The 20734-nt window shown below is 46.0% G+C and overlaps 1 protein-coding gene across 2 annotated transcripts in view; it reads left to right on the top strand.

The window, feature by feature from the left end:
* TLL2 (tolloid like 2) overlaps positions 1–20734 on the top strand; it is a 120457-nt gene that overhangs the window by 34691 nt on the left and 65032 nt on the right. The window contains exon 3 of one of the 2 annotated variants that reach the window (XM_063102699.1): positions 19299–19376. In XM_063102699.1, the coding sequence (XP_062958769.1) occupies positions 19299–19376 (78 nt within the window). Of the gene's footprint in view, positions 1–19298; positions 19382–20734 lie in introns of both variants that reach the window. The other variant, XM_063102700.1, reaches the window with a different exon arrangement.

Raw genomic sequence — 20734 nt, 5'->3', positions numbered from 1 at the left:
CAATTTTGCTTGCAATTTTGAGAGGTTTAACTACCCCATGGATCTTAAGTTATGAAATTCTGACCCACAGCCTCCCTTTTCTGTGTGCTTCCACACTGTTGGAGGGGATCACGGGGACATCTGGGAACTCGAGGGCTGCAGTGTGGAAAGACGTGGGTGTTGGAGTCACACAGGCCTGGGTTTGCGTCTCTGGCTCTGTATTAATTAGCTGTGGGCCTTAGGGCAACTCAGTCCTTACTTGTAAGATGGGATGATCCTACCTGCCTTGCAGGGGTGATTAAATAAGTGTGGTAGGTAAAGAACTTACTCTGGGGTCTGATGCCATAAGTCAGTCATGTCCGCTGAGGCTGTCCCTCTGCTAGCTCTCTTGTCTTCTCTTCTCTCTGGCCCACTTCTGTGACCCAGACCCTGCGCTCTCTAGTGCCTGGGTCTCTTGCAATTCTTCATGGCAGTATTCTGCCAAAACCGTGGGGGACTCTGGAGCTGAGCCTGCACCCATGTGCTCTGATCGATCCTTGCATTTGGGTCCCAGCCAGCATTTGGGAAATCTCTGTATGAATCCCCAGCATAGAGACTTCCCAAGTCGTCCTGAGCCAAACTCTAGGGTCATCACAAAGTTGGCCAGAGAGGGGTCTGAAAATTGATTAGATGCTGGCTCCTCTTTAACCGCAACAATAAAAAGAATAATAACTACCGTTTGTTGTGTGTTAATCACGGGTTAAGTGCTGTATGTACATGATCTCATTTCATCTTTACACAATCGCTCTGTGTGGTAGGTACTATCAGTACCTCTAGATGTGAAACCTAGTACTTAGAGGGGTAAGTAAGCTGTCTGTGATCACACAACTGATTATTGGCAGAGTCAGGATTAGGACTTTAATCTACCCAATGCCCAAGGTTCCGCTTTTAGCTTCTGCCTGCGGTTGCTTCTAGAAACAGCTGCTGGCACCACTACTCACACCATCCCCTTGAGCTGCTGAAGACACAGTCTCTCTGTCACTGCCCTTGGGGCGATGGTGAGACAAGGATGAGCTCCATGGGTGTTGGGGCTGCACCTCACCCCCTTCCCCTCAGTTGTCCTTCAGGGTCTGTCTTTCTCCACCCACCAGACTCACCGTGGCGACTTGTCTTTGTTTGGTCCTGTCCTCCTTCCTCGGTCCCAGCATCGGGCTTGGCACATAAGCAGTGCCAAGCAACACTTGTGAGCTGTGGATGGGGCCAGGAGGCGCAGGGCGGTGTGGTGGCCGCACCTGGTCCCCAAGAGTCGGTTAGGGTTAGGACTGTTTGAATGCGTGATGCATCGGACCCCCAGCTGGGAGTGGGTACAGTGACAAAAGAAATCCCCATGTTCAGGGATGGTTTGGGCAGCCCACATCACCTCGTAAGGAGGGTCTGAAAAGGGCGCCCTTCAGCCAGGTGGTCAAGAGCTTCTCTTTACTGGGCCCTTTACACAGATCTGCACATGGAAAATGTGGTCCACGGGTCTTCGAGCCTGAGAGAGCATGCGGGGTTCCTGCTCACTCCTTCGGGGCTTCTACAGGCTTTCTCTTTCCAGACCTGTGTTCAGGGGATGCTCTTTGTCATCCTGCCCTCCTGTGACACTTCTTGGCTCCCACAGTTTAGAAGCTGATCTTTACGTGCTGCTCTCCTAGCCTGTTACACTACCCTCTCCTCTGGGGTCTACCCCACAGCTCTGCTGCCTCTCCGATGCCAACTGCATGGTTAGAATCCCTTTCTCTCCCTCTTCCCTTTCTTCATGTAACAAATGCTGACTGGGAGCCTCTTCTGTGCTCAGCACCACGGATACAGCAGTATCCATTCTTCTGCCACCATTAAGGAGATTGAGTTTTAATGGTGGGAGTTGTTATTGTCCTGCTCTGGGAACACTGGAGGAATGGGGCAGGCTGGAGGAGCGGGAGCTGGGGACAAAAGTCCCTGCTGGTGTGGGGCAGACACGGCCTCCAGAGCAGGCAGAATACACACCTGGAGAGAAAGCCCAGGTGACAGCTGTCATCCAGGCAGGGCTTGGTGTTGGGGGTCCAGCTAAAGGGCACAGGGAGGCCGGAGTGTGTGGGCCAGAGACCCTGGAAAACAGCACCAGAGAGGCTTTTAGCAGGATGCTAATTCCATGCTGGAAGCTCAGAAGAATAAGTCAAGGAGCCCTCATCCTTATGGGAAGTGGGGGTTAGGGACTCCAGGGCAGAGAGTCGGTCTGAGAGAATAAGCTGGGGACAAGAGTCAGAAGTAAAGCAGAAGTCTGCAAATCAAAACTAGGGCCCAGATCAGAGCCAGACCAGAGACAAGAGTGAGGTGCTGCTGAGACCCTCGGGTGTTGAGTGTGAACTCCTGAAACCCCTCTGACTGGCAGCAGGGCTGGCCAAGCGCTGGGGCCTGGGCTCAGCCCGCAGAGGGGCTTCAGCACAGGACCCGGACAAGGCCTAGCCATTGTCACGCCCATAAAGTTTTTAATTTAGTAAGATGACTTGAAATGATAAAGAGCATCTGATAAAATGCACATCTGCTCTTTGGGAAGGAGGAAAGAATGCAGCACAAGGATGCTGTCATCTCGCTCTCTCGGGCCTCATTCAGGGCTGACTTACACCTTGGAATGAAGCCAGAGTTCACTGAGAACTGGAAGTGTTGGGAAAAGTAGATTCACCTTTCAGTGATTCTTGTTATGACCCCATTTGTCAGGATTTGGAGAAGCTGGGCTGGGAGTCCACCTGGAGGCACAGTGGGGCGCAGAGCCAGGCAGGGCGGGGGCGGTGACGACTCTGGAGTGTCTGTCCAGGGAGCTGACATCCTCAGGGGCCACTTATCTGTGAGCCTGAATCAAAATGGGGAGATTAGTTTGAGAACCTGAGACAAATAAGAGTTTAGTACCTGACATTCTAGCGGAGGTCCTTTTAGTTGAGAGATAAGAGAATCCCCTCAAGATAGCTCAAGTAAAAGAGTAGAACGGGCCTCTTGGGGACGAGGCTAAGAGTTGGAAAGAAAGGAAAAAGGCTGATTTCTCCTCTCGGGGGCCAGAAAGCATCTCTCATCTTTGCTTTTGTCTCTTCTTCTTGCAAATGGCCACCATGTCTGAGTCCACCTCATGACCCCTCAACTGAAGCATCCCTCACTGCATGCCTCTAGCACCTGCCCGGGGAGGGGACCATGGAAGTCCTAAGAGTAGAAGAGATCTCCAAGGGGGAGAGTTAAAAAGTGAGCCAAGCAGAAGCGACAACAGTGACATGGAACAGGGGGTTGGGTCCACATCTGTGGCTCAAGAGAAGAGTGAAAGACGGAGCAGCCTCTGGTTTGAGGAGGTGCTGGGTGAGTGAACGGAGCCCCTGGGGTGGCCCCGCTTCCTCTTGGGTTAACCTGGCTTTGAAGGCCAGGGCTGGTAATCCCACCCCTACTTTGCCATTTATAATGTCGTGTTCATGGGAAAGTACGTTATGAGTTCCCATCAGCCTTTTCAGAATGTGGAATTTAGGAAAGCAGCCTCGCGAGAGCTGGAGACGGCTTGTGTGGAAGAGGGTCCAGCCTTCGCCTCTCAGCTTGGACCAGCGGACAGACCGTGCCTTGTGTTCTCGAGCTTCGTTCTTTTGGTTTTTCTTAATGTGATTCTACTTTCACTCTTCTCCAACTGTGTATGTTTTTGTTTGCATTTATTGAATGGAATTCTATGTTTCCTGTTCTTAATTTAAATAATAGTATATATCTAAAGCAGAACGAAGTGAAATGAACTCTATTAAAGGCTTTTTATTTACATAGTCCCCAGTAAATTTGTTCAGTGTCTGTGGCCTAGATATAAAAAGTGTTTCTCACCCTGACTTAAAAGAATGCTGTGGTAAATCCTTTCTGACAAAATGAAGGATCCTATAAGTAATTGTCCCCTAAAATTTTTTGACTTAGGATTTTTAGTCTTCTTAAAGCGAAGTGCCTCTGCTCTTGTATCTCTTAGCCTCTTTTTAGATGGGTGCACTTTGTTACAGCAGGAAACTGACCTTAGTTGCACGTGCATTTACTACTCTAGCATTTTCTTACTAGGCATGATAATGAACTAAATTGGTTTGGAACAAAACCAGTGCTACAAGCCTTAGAGTTACCTACTGCATGACAGACCTAGGGGACGTCACTTTACCTTTGGGGACTCAGTTTCCTTATCTCTAAAATGAAGGATTGGACTCTAAGCCTCCTGAAGGTCAGGAATGAGTCTTTTGGTTCTTTCCTAAGTTCTTTGCACCTGTGGTGTCTGCTGCATACATTGCTGATTAGATAACCATCATGTCTTTGATTCTCGCTCATGTGATGCCTCATAGGACTTCAGAACAGTTTTCCTAAACCTCATCTAACCCAAGACCATCCAGCTACACACCCTCCAGTGGGCTCCCGAAGTTATTCTGTTAACACCCCTGGGAGCCCATGGGGGGCAGGGGGCGGTTGCTGGATGGTGGCCTCCTTTTGTCCCTTCTTAGAAAGGTTAAGAAAGTCCAGACTTTCTCCCACAGCAGAGCCACATGAGGGATGGGAAACTGAGTCCTGGTGACAAGTAGGCTGAACCGTGAGGGCTGGAGGCACAGCTTGAGGGGTGGCAGGTGGCCTTGCTGGTGTGAATTTGGGATGAGGCTCCCCATCCTGCTAGCCTGTGGCTGGAGTGCAGGATGGCCCAGACAAAGACACATTTCTTCTGGAGCTGTTTACACAGAGGTCCACAGGTCATTATTTCTGTCGTTTCCAAGGCAATCCAGAGAGAGAAGGTGATGATGGTGGTGGAATTGCCAGTGGAATCTCATTCTGTGTTCTGGTCATCTTATTTCTCTTTGGTCCCCTTTAATGAGCTTTGTTTGCCCACAAGCATTGAGGGAAAAGCCTCAGCTGGCCTTGGTGCTGAGCCTGCAAAGTTTGTTCAGCTCCCCTCCAGCTCCTGCTGCTCCTTGCTTTCTGCTTCCCAGATTCTCCATCACCTCTTTCGTCCTTGGACCTTGGCTGCCATTTCCCAAGGGATCCCTCTCTTCTCTGACATTGGCATTACCTATAGGAATGACCTTCCTATCCACCTTCCAGCCCAGAGGTCCGAAGCAGTCAGCCCACCAGCCAGATCTGGCCTGCAGATGTGTCTTGTTTGTTTTGTAGTACTTACATTTTTTAAAATTTACTGCCAACATTTAAAAATCAGATTTCTCATAAGAATCCAGAACTCTGGCTTCTCTTGAAAAGTTGGAAGAACTGGCCACACTGGTCCAACAATCTCACATGGCAACAATCAGTGGAGTTGCATAACAATGGGCTGAACTCTGCAGGGGCAGGTGCTCTGAGGTTTGCCACAGTCCCGACCACTCCCTATTTATCTTTCACACCCAACTCCTTCACTCTGATGTGTTACCTGCCTGGCCCCCAACTCTAGGCATTTGAGTTTGCATACTGGGCCAATGGGTAGGTGCACCACCTCGGGCCCTAATTCAGGTCCCATGATACTGATCAAGGCCACTTCTTCCTTCTTCATTAAGAAAGGAGGTCCTAGAGCTTCAACTGTTAGCCTGGAAGCAGGTCCTTCTTCTGGAGTCTCTTTTCTTCTTTTTATTGAACTTTCAGTCTCTGGCACCTGCTTGTAATACAGCATGCCATTTCCCGGGCTCTGGATGATGCTGGGGGGAAAGCACAGAAAAGACACACAAAGGACATCCTTAGTGTTTTGCCTGGGAGGGTTTAGTGGGATGGGACCGTTCATTGGTATCAACTTTTCTGAAAAAAGGGGCATTGAATTTATTGACATATGCCATCACCCAAAAAGGTACTGGTTGCCTAACCTCAGTTTACTGACATTGTCTTTTAAAAGTGAGTCTACTGCTCTGCAGTTCTCCTTGAAGTGAGCTGACTTCTGTCCTGAGAAGCTCAAGGACGGGCAGTGGAATTCCTTCTACTCTTTTTTTCTCTCCCGTCCAGTTCCCTGAGAGTGGCATTGGGTTGGTCTCTTCTTTGATCTTTTCTTTCTTTGATTTCCTGAGCTCCTCAGTACATTTTCTGTGACTAACAGTGAGTCTGACCCTTTGAGACATCTATAAATGTTTATTGGTCATTTGGTCATCTATGCAAAGGCCATGTGATAAAATCTTTCTAAGATTTTTATGAGGACAAATGTGTGGTACTCTTGAAGCACTTTTTATTGGGCAGTGCGAAAGTCTTAATCGCTGAATGTTAGGCATGATGTGATCAGGGCTGGGAGCTCCTTGGAGGCAGGGACTGTGTCTGATCTGTTTTTATCCCTGGGCACCTGGTACAATATCTGGCACAGAGAGGTGCTCTATAGAAGCTTGTTGAATAGGGGGATGAATGAATGAATGGATGAGTATAGGGCCATGGAAGAGATGTAAACAGCTTCATGAAAGAGGGTAAGGTGGGTCTTGAAGGATTCTGATTATGGTTGTGGTGGGGAGGGCACTGCAGGTGGAAGGCAGAGCCTGGACAAAGGCACAAAGGTGGGAACTTGGCAGTGAGAACTGGGCAGCCCAGGAAGTGCATAGTTCAGGGTAGTTGGCAGGTGGGTGAGAGGATGAGGTGTGAGAGTGGGGGAGAGCAGTTGGAAAGGCGTGTTGGGAGCACACTCAGGTAGGGTTTGGGCTGGGGGCTTGCACATCTCCTCCATAAGCTGCCGTCTTCCCTCAGTGCATGGAAGGTCTCTGCCCCTCCGCTCCCCGCTTTCCCTCCAGCTCAACCAACCCTTTCTGGAAATACTCCAGATGCCCACATTCCTTCCTCTCTCTCCACATTGGACCATGAGCTTTTCCTGAGGTGTCTGAATTATCATTTATCTTGCATTCCCTGTGCATAGTTCTGTAATGGACATATTTTAGATGCTCAACAAATTTGCTAAATAAATGAACTCTCACAAAATGAAAATTCCACTTTCACCAGACTCATTGTGATTAAGCAATACCATTAAACTTTTTATTTTGCTGGAAAGTGGTACCTTGTTTTTGCTTTTATTTCATTTCTCAAGGCTAAACTTCTTCTGTGTGGTTATCTACTCTCTTAGTTCTTTTGGGCTGCTATAGCAGAATGGCATAGACTAGGTGGCCTATAAACATCAGACTTTTATTTCTCACAGTTCTGGAGGGTGGGAAGTCCAGGATCAAGGTGTCAGCAGAGCCAGTATCTGGTGAGGGCCTGATTCCTGGTTCATAAGTGGCACCTTCTCACAGTGTCCTCACATGGTGGAAGGGGTGAGGGAGCTCTCTGGAGTCTCTTTTACAAGGGCACTAACTCATTCATGAGGGGTCTGTCCCCATGACCTCATCAGCTCCCAAATGCGCCACCTCCAAAAACCATCACAGTGGGGGGAGGTTAGGATTTTAACCTATGAATTTTGAGGGGACACAAACATTCTGTGTGGAGCATCTACTGAACTAGATTTTTCTTCTGTGACTTGTTTGCCAATTTCATTTATCCATGTGTCTATTGAATACAAAATTTTTCTCAGCAGTTTGTGTGAGCTAGTTATATAATGTGGATAGTAACTATTTGTTATCTTCAATGCAGATATTTTCCCTTGTATGGGTGATTTGTTTTCATTTTGAGGGATTAGTCTTTCTGATACACAAATGTATTAAAGGTTTTGAAGTTAAATATGTCAAACCAGATTGTCTTTTTCTTAAACTTAAACTTACAGAATTATTTCTACTATCCCTTTGGAAAATAATTTCTATTTTTTTGTAGAGTTTTTCTATGGTTTGTTTATTCTTAAAATGTCTTTCTTTCGACCCATTGGGCTTTATTTAGGGGTAGGATTGATACCCCTCACCCTGACTTGTGAATAATAAGCTCAACACCCTCTCTTTCAAATTCTTTCCCCATGTCTAGTGATGTCTCCTTTATCACGTAGTTCATGTTTTTACATGTAGTGTTAGCATTAATGTCCATTTCTCTATGTGTCTTTTCATGTTAGTGTTTTTATGTTTTAATGTTTGGTGGGTACATCCTTCCTCATTGCCTGTCCTTTTCATTTTTAGAAATTTCTTGAATAGTCTTGCTCATTTATTCTCGTGGATGAATTTGAGGATTGCTTTCTACAAAATGGGAAGAGGATTCTAACAAAATCCTCTTGGAATTTGGGTCATGATTGCATTAAACCCATAACTTCGTTTGGGGAAACTGACACACTTATCGCATTTACCCTTTCCACTGAAGAATACGGAATGTCTCTTCTTATTTCTATTTTTATACATTGCAATAAAAATGTGTAATTCTCCTCTTGCAGTGATACACATTTTCTGTTAAAGTTATTCCAAGTCTCTTATATTGACTACTCTGAGTGGGCCCTCCTAAATTTTTCTTTCAATGGCAAATTTCAGTATGAAGAACAGGCAAGAGGGAGCCTTTGTCAAGTTCTGCCAGCTGAGCAAGGCTCTCCCTCTATCCCCCCGTCATCTAGCTGGGTAATGAGTCGTGTTCGTCCCATCACCTAAGTAGCTCTCCTGCACTCTCCCTACGGTCCCGCCACATTCCGAATGCCATCACTTCTTGCCTGGAGACCAGCATCCACGTCTCGCTGGTCTTACATCCTCCGTTCTCCTCCTTCCCTGTCCTCCCTCCCACCAGCAGCCCATGTGCACACGCCTCTCATAGGCTGGGCGCTGGGAACACATCTGTCCCAGGGCTGGGGACACATCCATGAAGAAGATGGAGCTTGCATTTTGGAGGGTGTGGGGGAGGCAAACAATAAACACATAAGACATAAATGAGATCACTGCTGATAGGGCTCAGTGAGCCCTGGAGGAAATAAATCGGGGCTGAGAAAGAGTCTCCTAGATTCTTCCTCTCATGCTTTCAGCTTTGGGTCCAATTTTTGTTCTTCAGTGTCTCAAGGAAGAATTTAGTTGGTTTCCCATGTGCTCCCAGATCTCTGCTGCTCCCTTCCTGCTTTACCATCAGCCTTGAAGACTGGGGGGGTCTAATTTCTCTGCCCTGCCCCCACAGTACCCCACCACTGCCACCCCCAGCCACTTCCTGCTTTAGAAAGCATCCCCCTCAGAAGCTTCTGGAAGTCCATGTGAAGGACAGGTCCCTCAAGAATCCCCTGAAGACTTCTGAGGACCAGCGGTTCTCCTCTAAAGTTTCACAGAACCCAAAAGAACCAAACCTCACTGGCTGATCTGATGACTGTCATTTCTATGAAAGAAAGAGTGGCTACCTTTTTCTGGTCTGCCTTCCCCTTCCTCTTTGTCTTTCCTCCTTCTAAATGAATCTAGCCTGTGTTCTCATGCCCTGCTATAGTTTTGGCCATGGGGTAGGACAGAGACAAGCTGTCATTTTGTCAGGCCAGCTCTGGCTTTTGGGGTCTGGGGAGAGCTCCACTTGGAAGAGACAGGGAGGGCTGGTCCAACCATGGTTCTGGCCAGAGCTTATGCTACAGTGTGGTCATCAAGATACAAGGGGTCAAGGCCTCCTAAGGTGACCTGGAGAATAATCATCAGTAAGGCTAAGGGCCCCTACAATGTGTCAAACATTGCATCAGATGCTACTCACCAGAAAAGTTAGATCCTAGTATACTCATTTTTATGGATGAGGAAACTGAGGCTCAGAGAAAGTAAGTATCTTGCCAAAGATCACTCAGGTCTAAATAGCTGTGCTACCAAACTGGATGAGTTGTTTCTCTTCTATGTTTGGTCCTGCCTGGGGCCCTCCCAGAAAATCCTCTTGTCCTTCACTGCCACCTGCAGGAAGCCCTCCTGGACTTGCAGGTTGGGAGCGAGATTTCCTTTCCCAGGTTGCTTTCACTGTTCTTTCTGCCTCATGGCTCCTGCGGGTGGAGCTGTGCCTGGTTCACAGCTGTGTCTCCCACACGGCCCAACACATTGTGGAACTGACGTGATTCAAGGCAGTAAGCCCTGGCCTGAGGTGGGTCCCTTGGATGGTTCTGAGAGAATGAATGGTTTTGAGTTCAGCTGGAAGTGAAGGGCCCTTCCTTATGTCTGCAGGGGACCTGCTCAGTCTTCAAGGATATCTGGCCTGATTCCTGGTCTAATTGTCAGCAACTGTGTGACACTCAGTGACTGTGTCAGTGATCTGACCTGTTGGTGACTATGTCCAGGGTAGTTCCCTGGTGGGGTGGGGGTCCCCTGGAGAGGCAGAGGGTGGCTTGCCAGGGACAGCTTCCCTGTAGCCTCAGGCTCCCATTCGTCATTTGTCTTCTCCCTGCCCTCCCCTCTCTCCTCCTCCTCCTCTTCCTCAGAGGCCCTACCCCTCTCTCCTGGGAACTCCACACCTGAGAACACATACATGGTTCCCAAGCCTTCAGAACCATCCCTGAGATGTGCACTCAGAGATTCTCCCTGTGAATGTGACCTTTTATCTTCTAGCTGACAGGGGAGCAAGGAGCTGGGATTTTCCCGAACTTTTTATTGGGACATTAACAGTCAATTGTTAAGGCTGGAGTCTCTAGCCCTGTGTTATAAAGGCCATCGGTGATGTCAGATGGGCCTGGGATTGCATCTGGTTTTGCCTCTTACTAGCTGTGTGACTGTGGGTAAGTTACGTAAAGTTTTGTAAGCCTCAGTTCTCCTTTTTGTAACTAAAGCTAGTAATAGTGTCTACCTCATAGGACTATGCTAAGAACTAAATGAGAAAATTCACGTAAAGCAGAAAGCACAGTCCTCGGCACATACAAGGTATCCAAAAACATTACGAGTTCTTCCAGTGAAGGTCTAGCTTGCAATTTGGGAGCCAGTATCAAGTAATCTTGGACAATCAGCTCCACTCTCCCAGGGGTAATAGGATGACTGCACATAACCTAGTTACTCGAGTCTTTTCTTAAAGCAAATCTTTGATTATTTTTTGACTGTTATTTGATATTTCAAATTGTTATGGGCAATCACCATAAGGTTTAAAGAAATTTCATGCTTAGTTCAAGTGGGATGCCTTCCTTTCACTGACTGTCAATGGCTATCAATGGATTCTCAGCCTACATTTGTTGTTTTTATTAATCTGCTTTAAAGAGAACTTGAACTTTTTCCTTGACTTATGATGATTTAGGTATAAAATTTCTTATCTTTGTGGCTTATTGTTTCATCCCATTCTACTCCTTCAGAGTTCAGAACAGGTTTAAAGTCAACAGTAATAATAATAGTAATAATAGCTAATTCACTGAGTGCTGATTATGGGCCAGGCATTGTTCTATACCTTGTATGTGTTATTGCTCTATTAATCTTCAAAACAACCCTTTGAGGAGGGGTAGTTTGTTTTACAGCAATAAGTAATGGACGCAGCCAGGTAGCCAAGACCAGGCTGGGTATGAAAGATATGGACCAGGTTGACAAGGATACCTGGAGTCCAGGGGTCAGGAGAGGACCAGAGGTTTGAAACCAGATGAGCAACAGGCACTCCAAGAGCATGCCTAGGGAGAAGGTCTGGTGGTAATTCATCCAACAATCAGGGAACAAAAGAAATGCAGATACAGGCATGCAGGGTGAGTGGAGGGTCCAACACAGCAAAATGGAGCTGGCGGCTCTGGGAGGAGGAGGAGAGCTCAAATTGCATGATTTAGAAGCCACCTATGAGCCTCTGCCTGGGGGCAGGAGCAAATTCTGAGGCTTCATCAGCCAGTGCTAGGACCCAGGCAGGAGCCAGTGGATCTCCAAAGAGCCCACCCAACGCTTCTAAGAAAAGGCACTGCCATTCTCACCCATGAACTCTCCTCTCTTCCATCTTGCCAAGATGTGGACTCATTTTTTCTTTCTGTAGTCAGAGCAGAAAAGCAGGAAAAAAGATTGGACTACAACTTTTCCATCTGCATAAACACAGCTATGTTTCTTTCCCATTGGGAAAAAGTTTCCCTGGCAACTGTGTGTGTATATGTGTGCATGCGTGCAACACAAAGCATGGGCACATGTGCTCACAAAGTGTATGCTGTAATCTAGCTCTTACTTATTTTTGAAAAAACTTTCATTTCCTGATTATAAAAGTAATGTGTTGAACAAAATTTGGAAATTACAAAAAGTATGTAAAAAAATAAAATTCACTCCAAAATCACCAACCAGAGATAATCACAATGGACATCGTTGATATTTCTGTCAGGTATTATTTCCCGTGGTTTTTGTATGTGCTTTTTAAGAAAAGATGGGCTCGTACTGGATTCTATTGGAATCATACTGAGCACTGTTTCCTAACCTGTTTTTGACTTATGATGTGAACATTTTCCCATTTAGTAAACTTTCTTCCAAGACAGTTTAAAAGGTTACACAGTATTCCATTATGTCATAATTTATTTTTACCACTGCCAATTGGAGGTATGGCTGTTACAGTCTTTTTTTCTTATTAAAAATTTTGAGATGAACATCCTTTGTCTCGTTGCTAATTAATTCCTAAGTACAGATATCTGGAAGTCATATTATTGCCTGTTTTAAAAGATTTTGATTTATCTTGAAAAATTACCTTGTGAAGTATTATCAGTTTATAGTCCTGCACCAACAGTATATAAGAATTCACATTTTATTATACACTTGCCAATATTATATCATTTTATTGACACAATCTGGCAATGATCTTTTAACTCATTTTCTCTTTTCCTTCTGTAGCGTTTGAAATTTGCCACGGATATAAAAGTTACTTGGCATGGAATTGCTTAAGATTACACTTGATTACTGTAGTGATTGCCTTGTTTGTTTCTAAATCAATCTTTTAAAGGGGATTTGACTTTTATTATTCTTTTTTTCTAATGAATAATTAAAACCTCAGCTGAGCATGTGTGTCTTGCAGGTAGTTTTCCCACAGAGGTGTGCAGAACATTCATTGGCCTTCCTGAGATGCTTGCTAAGGCCACACCTGTACAGGTCTGGGGTAGGGCGTAGGGGTTATGAGCATGGATTCTGGAGTCGGGTGAGTCTACTTTGGATTGCAAATTCAATCCTGACTAGCTGGATGACCTTGGACAATTTATGCGTGAACCTATTTTCTGTAAAGGAGGAATAGTATTACTTATTCACAGGATTGCTGTGCATATCACATGTGACCAAAGGGCCCAGCAAATTAAGAATGCTTAAGACATGGTTGTGAGGATTAGACCCAAAGCCACGCTCCAGCTGGCCTGTATCCCTCTCAGGTGTTGGCGCCTACCACGCCTGTGCTCAGCCCCAGCAGACTCATTTTCCTTCCTCAGGACTTTCTTACTTGCAGTTTTGTTTGTTTGTTGCTAGAATACTCTCCCCAGATGGATGTCCCCCTCTTATCATTTAGGTTTCAGCTCAAAGGTCACCAACTCAGAAAGAACTTGGGCTCCCATCTTCCATTGCTCTTTCATAAAACTCTGTTTTAATTTCTTCAACGTGCTTAATCCCTCCACAAAATGATCTCATTGTTTATTGTTAATTCTCATCCCCACCATCAGCACACAGGCACCATGAAGGCAGGCACTACCCACAGAAATCCAGCATAGCGCCACCCAAAGCAGGCGCTTGGCCAGGATTTATAGAAATGAGTAGACTAGTAATAAAGTGATTTTCAAGATCTTATGCTGGAGATTTTTTTTTTTTTCTTAGAGTAAAGCCAAGCAGTTTTATGCTAGATTTACCTCTGATGGGTCAAGGCTGTAAATATAGGTACTAAACAGTCAGTAAGTGCAAGAGCTAAGGTTGCCCTGGTAGGGTGGCCTCAGCATGTAATGTATGTGAAGGGCTTTGACATCAAACTAATGTGGAGAGACTCTCAACTTTCCCACCCAATGGCTGTGTGTCCTCAGTGATGTCTTAACTGCTCTGAGCCTCAGTTACCTTGCATGTAAAATGGGAATAATGCCTACCTCAAGGGGTTGACTTGACTTGAGGATTAAACAGATGATATATGTGAAGCACCTTCAAATAACCAGCAGTTTTAAATGGTAGCTATTCTTGTGTTTCAGAAAATGAAAGACCGAGTAATGTTAGGCTTTAAGAATGAAGGACAGAGGAGATAATATAAAGTTTTGTTTATGAACTATCATAGTAATGAATATTCATTCGTAGTCACTAATGTTCACATGGGCAATATTGATGTATAGCGCAACGCTCTGACCTCTTGGGGCTTTGGAAAAGCCCATCTCTTTCTGTCTAGGTGTCTTTGAATGTATATAGTTAATATTTCGTTAATTATGGTTGAGGGGCGTTGTGTGTACATCAATGTCTCATATGATGCACATTATTAAGGCACTTTTTGTTGGGAGCGGAAGAAAATCAGGCCTTCCCAAAGAAAAGCAGCTTGCTCCCAAAGTTGCTAACAGATTGCTTCTTAATTGAACTTGGGAGGTGAATTATATGGTGAATTAGAAAAAAGAACAACTCTGAATTTACTGAATTGTTCCATAAAGGAAACTGTGGGATTGAATTGCAAATGCTGGATGGAAACATTTCAGCCGGGGCCCATGCATCAGGGGCCGCTGACCTCCGCTGTGTTTCAGTGAGAGCTTGAACAGGCCTGAGCTCTCTTTTCAAGGCCTGGAGGACATTCTTTCCCAGAGACCAGCTGTAAGCCAGGGTTTCTTATGCAAAGGAGATGTTTGAATAAACCCTGTGACTAATGAAATCTACAAGGTCTTTGCATATCCTTTCACTGAAGAGATAATTAAGCAAAGATCAAATATGGGGATATATATGTGTATATTTTTTCCAAACATCTTTGTCTTGCAATCACACCAATCACACCCAGGGAAAAATATGTCCCCCCCCCAACCCTGCCCCCAACCTTTGTCGGCATCAGGGCTATGTTTTTCTCTTCCTTGTTCTATGGTGCCTATGGCTGCAGTTACAGCCAGAAACACACCTGTCTTACTCATTTGCTAGCTTTTACTGAAACAGAGGAACACTTTCCATCAATTTAAATGTGAGAAATGACTTTAGAATTTGAAGTGTCTGTCTCCAACTCCATGTCTTCCACTGCTGGTGAGCTTGGGAGAAGAGAAGTTGGTTGTTAAGAAAATAGCATGAGATGAGGCTTCCTCTTACAGGGTTCTCTGGATAGCAAATTTCAATCTTGGCTGCATCTTAGACTCACCTGAGGAGCTTTTCAAAATCCCCATCCCAGGCCATGCCCGAGACCAATTAAATAAGAACCTCTGGAAGCGGGACTTAGACATCAGTATTTTTTAAAGGTTTCCCAGATGATTCAAAATTGCAGCCGAGGTTGAGAGCCATTGTTCCGAGAATAGCTGTCTCCCTCTCTTCATAAAAGCTGATTAAGACAAATTTTTCCAACAGTTAAGCTGAGTTGGAAATGACTGAGGTCTCTTTTTAAACACTCTATACCTGACTCATTCATTCATTCATCTATCCATCCATCCACACATATTTTATTGAGTGCCTGCTATGTGCCACACCTGGTGCTGAGTGTTCATTGTTGGATAAAACAAAGTCGCTTCCTTCAAGATGCTAAAAGCCAAAAAACTAGACCATCAGGGATTCAGCTGAGTAAACAGGAGATCCCGGGACCCTGTGATGAGGAATGTAGAAGCACAGAGAAGACAGCTTCAGTATTAGATTGTTTCTGCTACTTATAACAGAATACCTGGAATTGGGTAATTTGTAAAGAAACAGTATTTATTGTTTACAGCTTCAGAGGCTGGGAAGTCAAAGTCCAGGGAACACATCTGGTGAGAGCCTTTTTGGTGGGTAGTGACTCTTCACAGCAAAGCAGAGTGGTACACGGTGGATGGCAAAAGCAGAGAGCGAGCTAGTCTCAGTGACTCTCCTTTTAAAGCCTCAGAACCACACCCATGATCACCATTAAACCATCAATGGATAAATCCATTTACTCGGGCATAGTCCTCACAACCTAATCACCTCTTCAAGGTCCCACCTTTCAATGACCATAGTAGGATTTCCCACCCTTTTAACACTGTCACAGTGGGGGTTTCTAATACATGGACTTTGGGGGACACAATTCTATCCACAGCAGCTTCTAACCCAAGAGGAGCAATGGGGCGGCCTCCCAGAGGTGGTGCTGTCTAAATGGGGACTTGAAGGACCAGTAGGATTTGGCCAGGTGAAGAGGCGGGCATGGCTGGGGGAGGTGCATCAGTAAGAGGAGACCAGAGATCCAAGGCACTGTAAGTAGCTTACAGTGGCTGAGCATAGTGGGAGTGGGGGAAGTAGCAGGAGATGAGGCCAAGGCACCAGGTGGAGGAGGCTGGAAGGACCATGTCACTAAGGGCCTCATCAGTCACATGAGTTGGAACTCATCCCAAGGGCAGTGGGGAATCATGGAACGGTTTTCATCAGGGGAGTGGCCAAACCACATTAATTTCAGGTAGATCCAGTTTCAACAGCACTGGAAGCATGAAATTTGAGGCTCTTCTGAGAATAAAGATGGAAACTTCCATCTCTTGCTAAGGACAAAAGGGGCATTTGTGTTCTTAACTGCCATGACCCCAACCTCCTCACTGACTTCAGGTGTCCTCTCACAGACCTCCTGGACAATGTCCTGTGTCCCTTAGGAGTAACCAGCCCCTACTGGGCACCTCACTTCTTGTTCTCCTCCTTGGGTCTAAGGAACCACCTCCAGCCTTCCCCCATCACTAAGCATCTCTGTGCCCTCAGGACAGGCAAGTCACTTCACCTCTCAGAGCTTTATTTCCTTGTCTGTAAAATGGGGATGTTTGTGGTCCTTTTGATATTGGGTCCTTGTGAGGCTAGAATTTCAAAACTCAAGGCAAGGAAAGCAGTTGGCACTGTTCTTAGCACAAGGTCAGCACCAGAATCGGCACATAGTAAATGCTGCTCCCCCACCATAGTGGGGGACACCTGGTCTCCCCCAACTCCACAACTTCTGTTCCTATTCTAACCCCAAGCACCAGAGAGCCAAGGGACTCTGAAGTCCTTGTCCTCGTCTCCTCCTCTGTCTGCTGCAGAGCTGACTATCAGTCTATTTTCTCCCCCATCCCTTTTGCAGGAACCATGTAGGTCTAAACTTGCTGACCCTCCATGCTCGGCTTCTAGTGCTGTATGGAGTCTCATTTCAAATTCCAGCTCCTGTGTCCCCCTCCTGTCCACTACTAATGACCCCTATCATGTACAATGCCAGTGAAGTTACAAAGCCCTTTCATGTCCTCTGGCTCCTAGCTAGTGCACTCATGATAAAAGCACAAATCCTGGAAATGGCCTGCAAGGCCCCATATGAGCCAACCCTCTAGACCTCCTACTGCCTGCCAACCTTGTCCCCTGCCACGCTCACCCTCGCTCATTCCATTCTAGTCATTCTGCCTCCTACTGCCAAGCACACTCCCACCCCAGGGCCTTTGCACCTGCTGTCCCCTCAGTTTAGAATGTTCTTCCCCAGATATCTGCAGACTTTCCCCTTAGCATTCTATGTTCCCCTCACCCTCATTTATTTTCTTCTTAGTGTGTATCAAAAACCAACTTAAATATTTAGTTGCCTATTTGTTTACCATTTTCTTCCCTACTCTCTATCAGAATACCCGTATGATTGCGGTGAGATCAGGGTAGAGTTTCCTCAGTGCCGTATCCTGAGCAGCAGAAACAGCATCTGGACTTTAGCAGGTGTTGGATAAATATTTGTTGAGTGAACGGATGCCTAAATAAATGCATTACCTCATTTGGTCCTTGCAACAGCCCATTTGACAGATGAAAGCTGCTAACGCCCAAGTTCTCATGCACAGTTGTACAGCTGAGTGAAGGCTCAGCTAGATCCAGGGCCTCGGCTCCCGCTTGCCTTCACTCCACAGATGGCACATTCCTCTGCTGGTGAGCGATGTCATTCCATCAGGATTTCCCCTGACCTTTAGCCTGGGAGGAAGTGATAGCACAACTGGAAGAATACCCAGAGGGCTGGGAGCTGGCAGCCAAGGCCCCGGCAGCTGCAGGGAGTGTGTGAGTGGATTCCGGGTTGGCCCAAGAGGCAGCAGAATGAGCAAGATGCAGGCAGCAGGCAGCAGCCCCCATCCCTGCCTCACTGTAGCCGGACATTTCTCTATAGAAGGCCCGGCAGCTGCAGCCACTGCCACTGTCATAGGCATGGAGAGGGAGAGAGGTGGCCCGCATGTCAGGGGCTGGGATGCAGGACCCTTTGGTTGTCTCCTGTGGTTGTCCAGGCCTAGGGGTTGGGTTCCCATTGCTCACACTGAGTCCATCAGTCCCTCCTGTCAGCTCTGCCTCCCTAACATGACAGGGGCCAGCACCTCTACTGCAGAGTCCAGGCCATGCCACCACCATCTCTCACCTGAACCATGGCGAGGCTCCTGACTGATCACCTGGCTTCCACTTTTGCCCACCCATACCCAGAGCAATCTTGGTAAAACAACCTTCCCCAGGGTTTCTGTGACAAGGAGAATGAAGTGAAAGGACGCAGCATGGCTGGCAGGGCCTGTGGATCCAGCCTCCCTCTCCAGCCTCGTCCCCTTTGCCTGCCACAGGCTGCCCCTCCACATGGCAAGCTCATTTCCCAATGCTTCCTTCAGCTGAGGATGCTCCCTGGCCCAGATCTCCCCGTGGCTGGATCCTTGCTTTCCAGATCTCAACCACCATATTGCAGCTGCTCCAATTGTGCTCTACCACACCCTGTATTTGATCTTCTTTGAAGCATTTTCCAAATCTGCAATTACCTTATTCACTTATTTTCTACTGTTTATTGTCCGGCTTCCCACATAAGGTATACACACCTTGAGGGCAGGAATCCCATCTGCCTTGTTCACTGCTGGGTCCACAGTGCTTGCAGCTTCAACTGGCACACAGTAAGTCTAATATACATTTAATGACTGACCATCTTCCTGGTGGAGATGAATGTTAACATGGTTTATAGATGATGGCTACTAGTGAACGCACATAAGTATCACTGCCCTTGGTGGACACAGTGTCTCCAGAGTCTAATTTATAAACAGCAGTTTCTAAAAGGAGACTCATCCCAAAGAGGACACTAGAAGGCCCAGCACACAGCATGTGTTCAGCAGCAGCACCGGTGACATCTCCACGCATCGCATACCAGGCAGACCCAGACCCAGAGAGTGTGCTATTTGGATTTGGTCTTTTTATGGAGGTGGGGGTGAGAAAGCTGATGTTGGGATTGCCTATGAACTTTGTAAATTTGATTCTGAGTGCCCTTGGCTAATCAAGGTGAGTAATACTTTTATCAATTTGGGAATTATGTATGTGGTTATAAAAACGCAGGGTTTTTTTCTGCCCTAGTATCTGGAATGGTGCCTGGCATGTGGTAGGTGCCCAATACACCTTTGTTGAACAAATCTTTACTGATCCACAGTGATTCTGGCCACCCCCAAGTGGCCAAGTTTGCTCCCTGATGTGTCCTCATATTTCTTTTCTTCTCCATTCCTTCAGGTGGGCTTGAAGAGCAGCCAACCGAGAGCTGGCCAAATGCCACAGCCACAAATACCAGCAGTGAGGGAGCTAGAAAGGGTAATGTGAGCCCCCACCGGATCATTGGGTACCTTTTTTTTTTTAGTTGTGACAAAATGCACATAAGATTATTATTTTAACCATTGAAACTAGACCCGTACCTCTCGCCATATACCAAAATCAACTCAAAATGGATTAAAGAATTGAATATACATCCTGAAACTAAAACTCGTAAAAGAAAGCATAGGGGAAATGCTTTAGGAAGTAGGACTGGGCATAACCTTTATGAATACGACCCCCAAAGCACAGGTAACAAAAGGAAAAATAAACAAAAGGGATTATATCAAACTAAAAAGTTTCTGCACACCAAAGACAATCAACAGAATAAAAAGACAACCAATACAGTGGGAGAAAATATTTGCAAAATATGCATCTGACAAGGGATTGATATCCAGAATATACAAGAAACTCAAACAACTTAACAGCAAAAAAACAGGTAACCCATTTGAAAAATGGGCAAAGGAGCTGAATAGACATTTCCCAAAGGAAGATATAAAAATGGCCAGCAGATACATGAAAAAATGCTCAACATCACTCAGTATCCAGAAAATGCAAATCAAAACCACACTGAGATATCATCTTCCTCTGGTTAGGCTGGTTCTATCAAAAAGACTGAGAATAACAAATGCTGGCGAGGATGCAGAGAAAAGGGAACTCTCCAACAGTGTTGGTGAGCCTGTAAAATGGTGCAGCCATTATGGAAAATGGTATGGAGATTCCTCAAACAACTACAGATAGAACTGTCATATGATCCAGCTATCCCACTGCTGGGAATATACCCAGAGGAATGGAAATCATCATGCTGAAGGGACACCTGTACTCCCATGTTTACTGCAGCACTATTTAGAATAGCCAAGAGCTGGAACCAGCGTAAATGCCCTCATCGGACAAGTAGATAAGGAAAATGTGGTATATTTACACAATGGAATACTACTCTGCTATAAAAAAGAATGAAATATTGTCATGCACAGCAACATGGATGAACTTAGAGAAAATTGTAAGTGAAATAAGCCAGGCACAGAAAGAGAAATACTGCATGTTCTCCCTTATATGTGAGAGCTAATAAAAATAAATAAATAAATAAATAAACACATAAATAGAAGGGGGGGGGGGGAAGACACAACAACCACAATAATTCTTTGAACTTGCTAAGAGAAGTGAACAGAACCGAGGTTTGAATTAGAGATAAGACAACTTGTGTCCATCTCCGATTCCCCTTTAATCACACCTGCCCCCTTCCTGCCACCCCCAGCAAGAGACCACCCAAGCAGGAGAAGGGATCTGAGGGTAGCCCCAGCCCCCAGGTTTGAACAGCAGGTTTATTTCCCAGCATTACGTGGCTCCCCCAGCCCTGACAG

Source organism: Cynocephalus volans, chromosome 7 (assembly GCF_027409185.1).
Source record: "Cynocephalus volans isolate mCynVol1 chromosome 7, mCynVol1.pri, whole genome shotgun sequence".
NCBI classification, from domain to species: Eukaryota; Metazoa; Chordata; class Mammalia; order Dermoptera; family Cynocephalidae; genus Cynocephalus; species Cynocephalus volans.
Note: the sequence above shows the minus strand (reverse complement) of the source record. Positions and strands in the feature narration are given on the sequence as shown.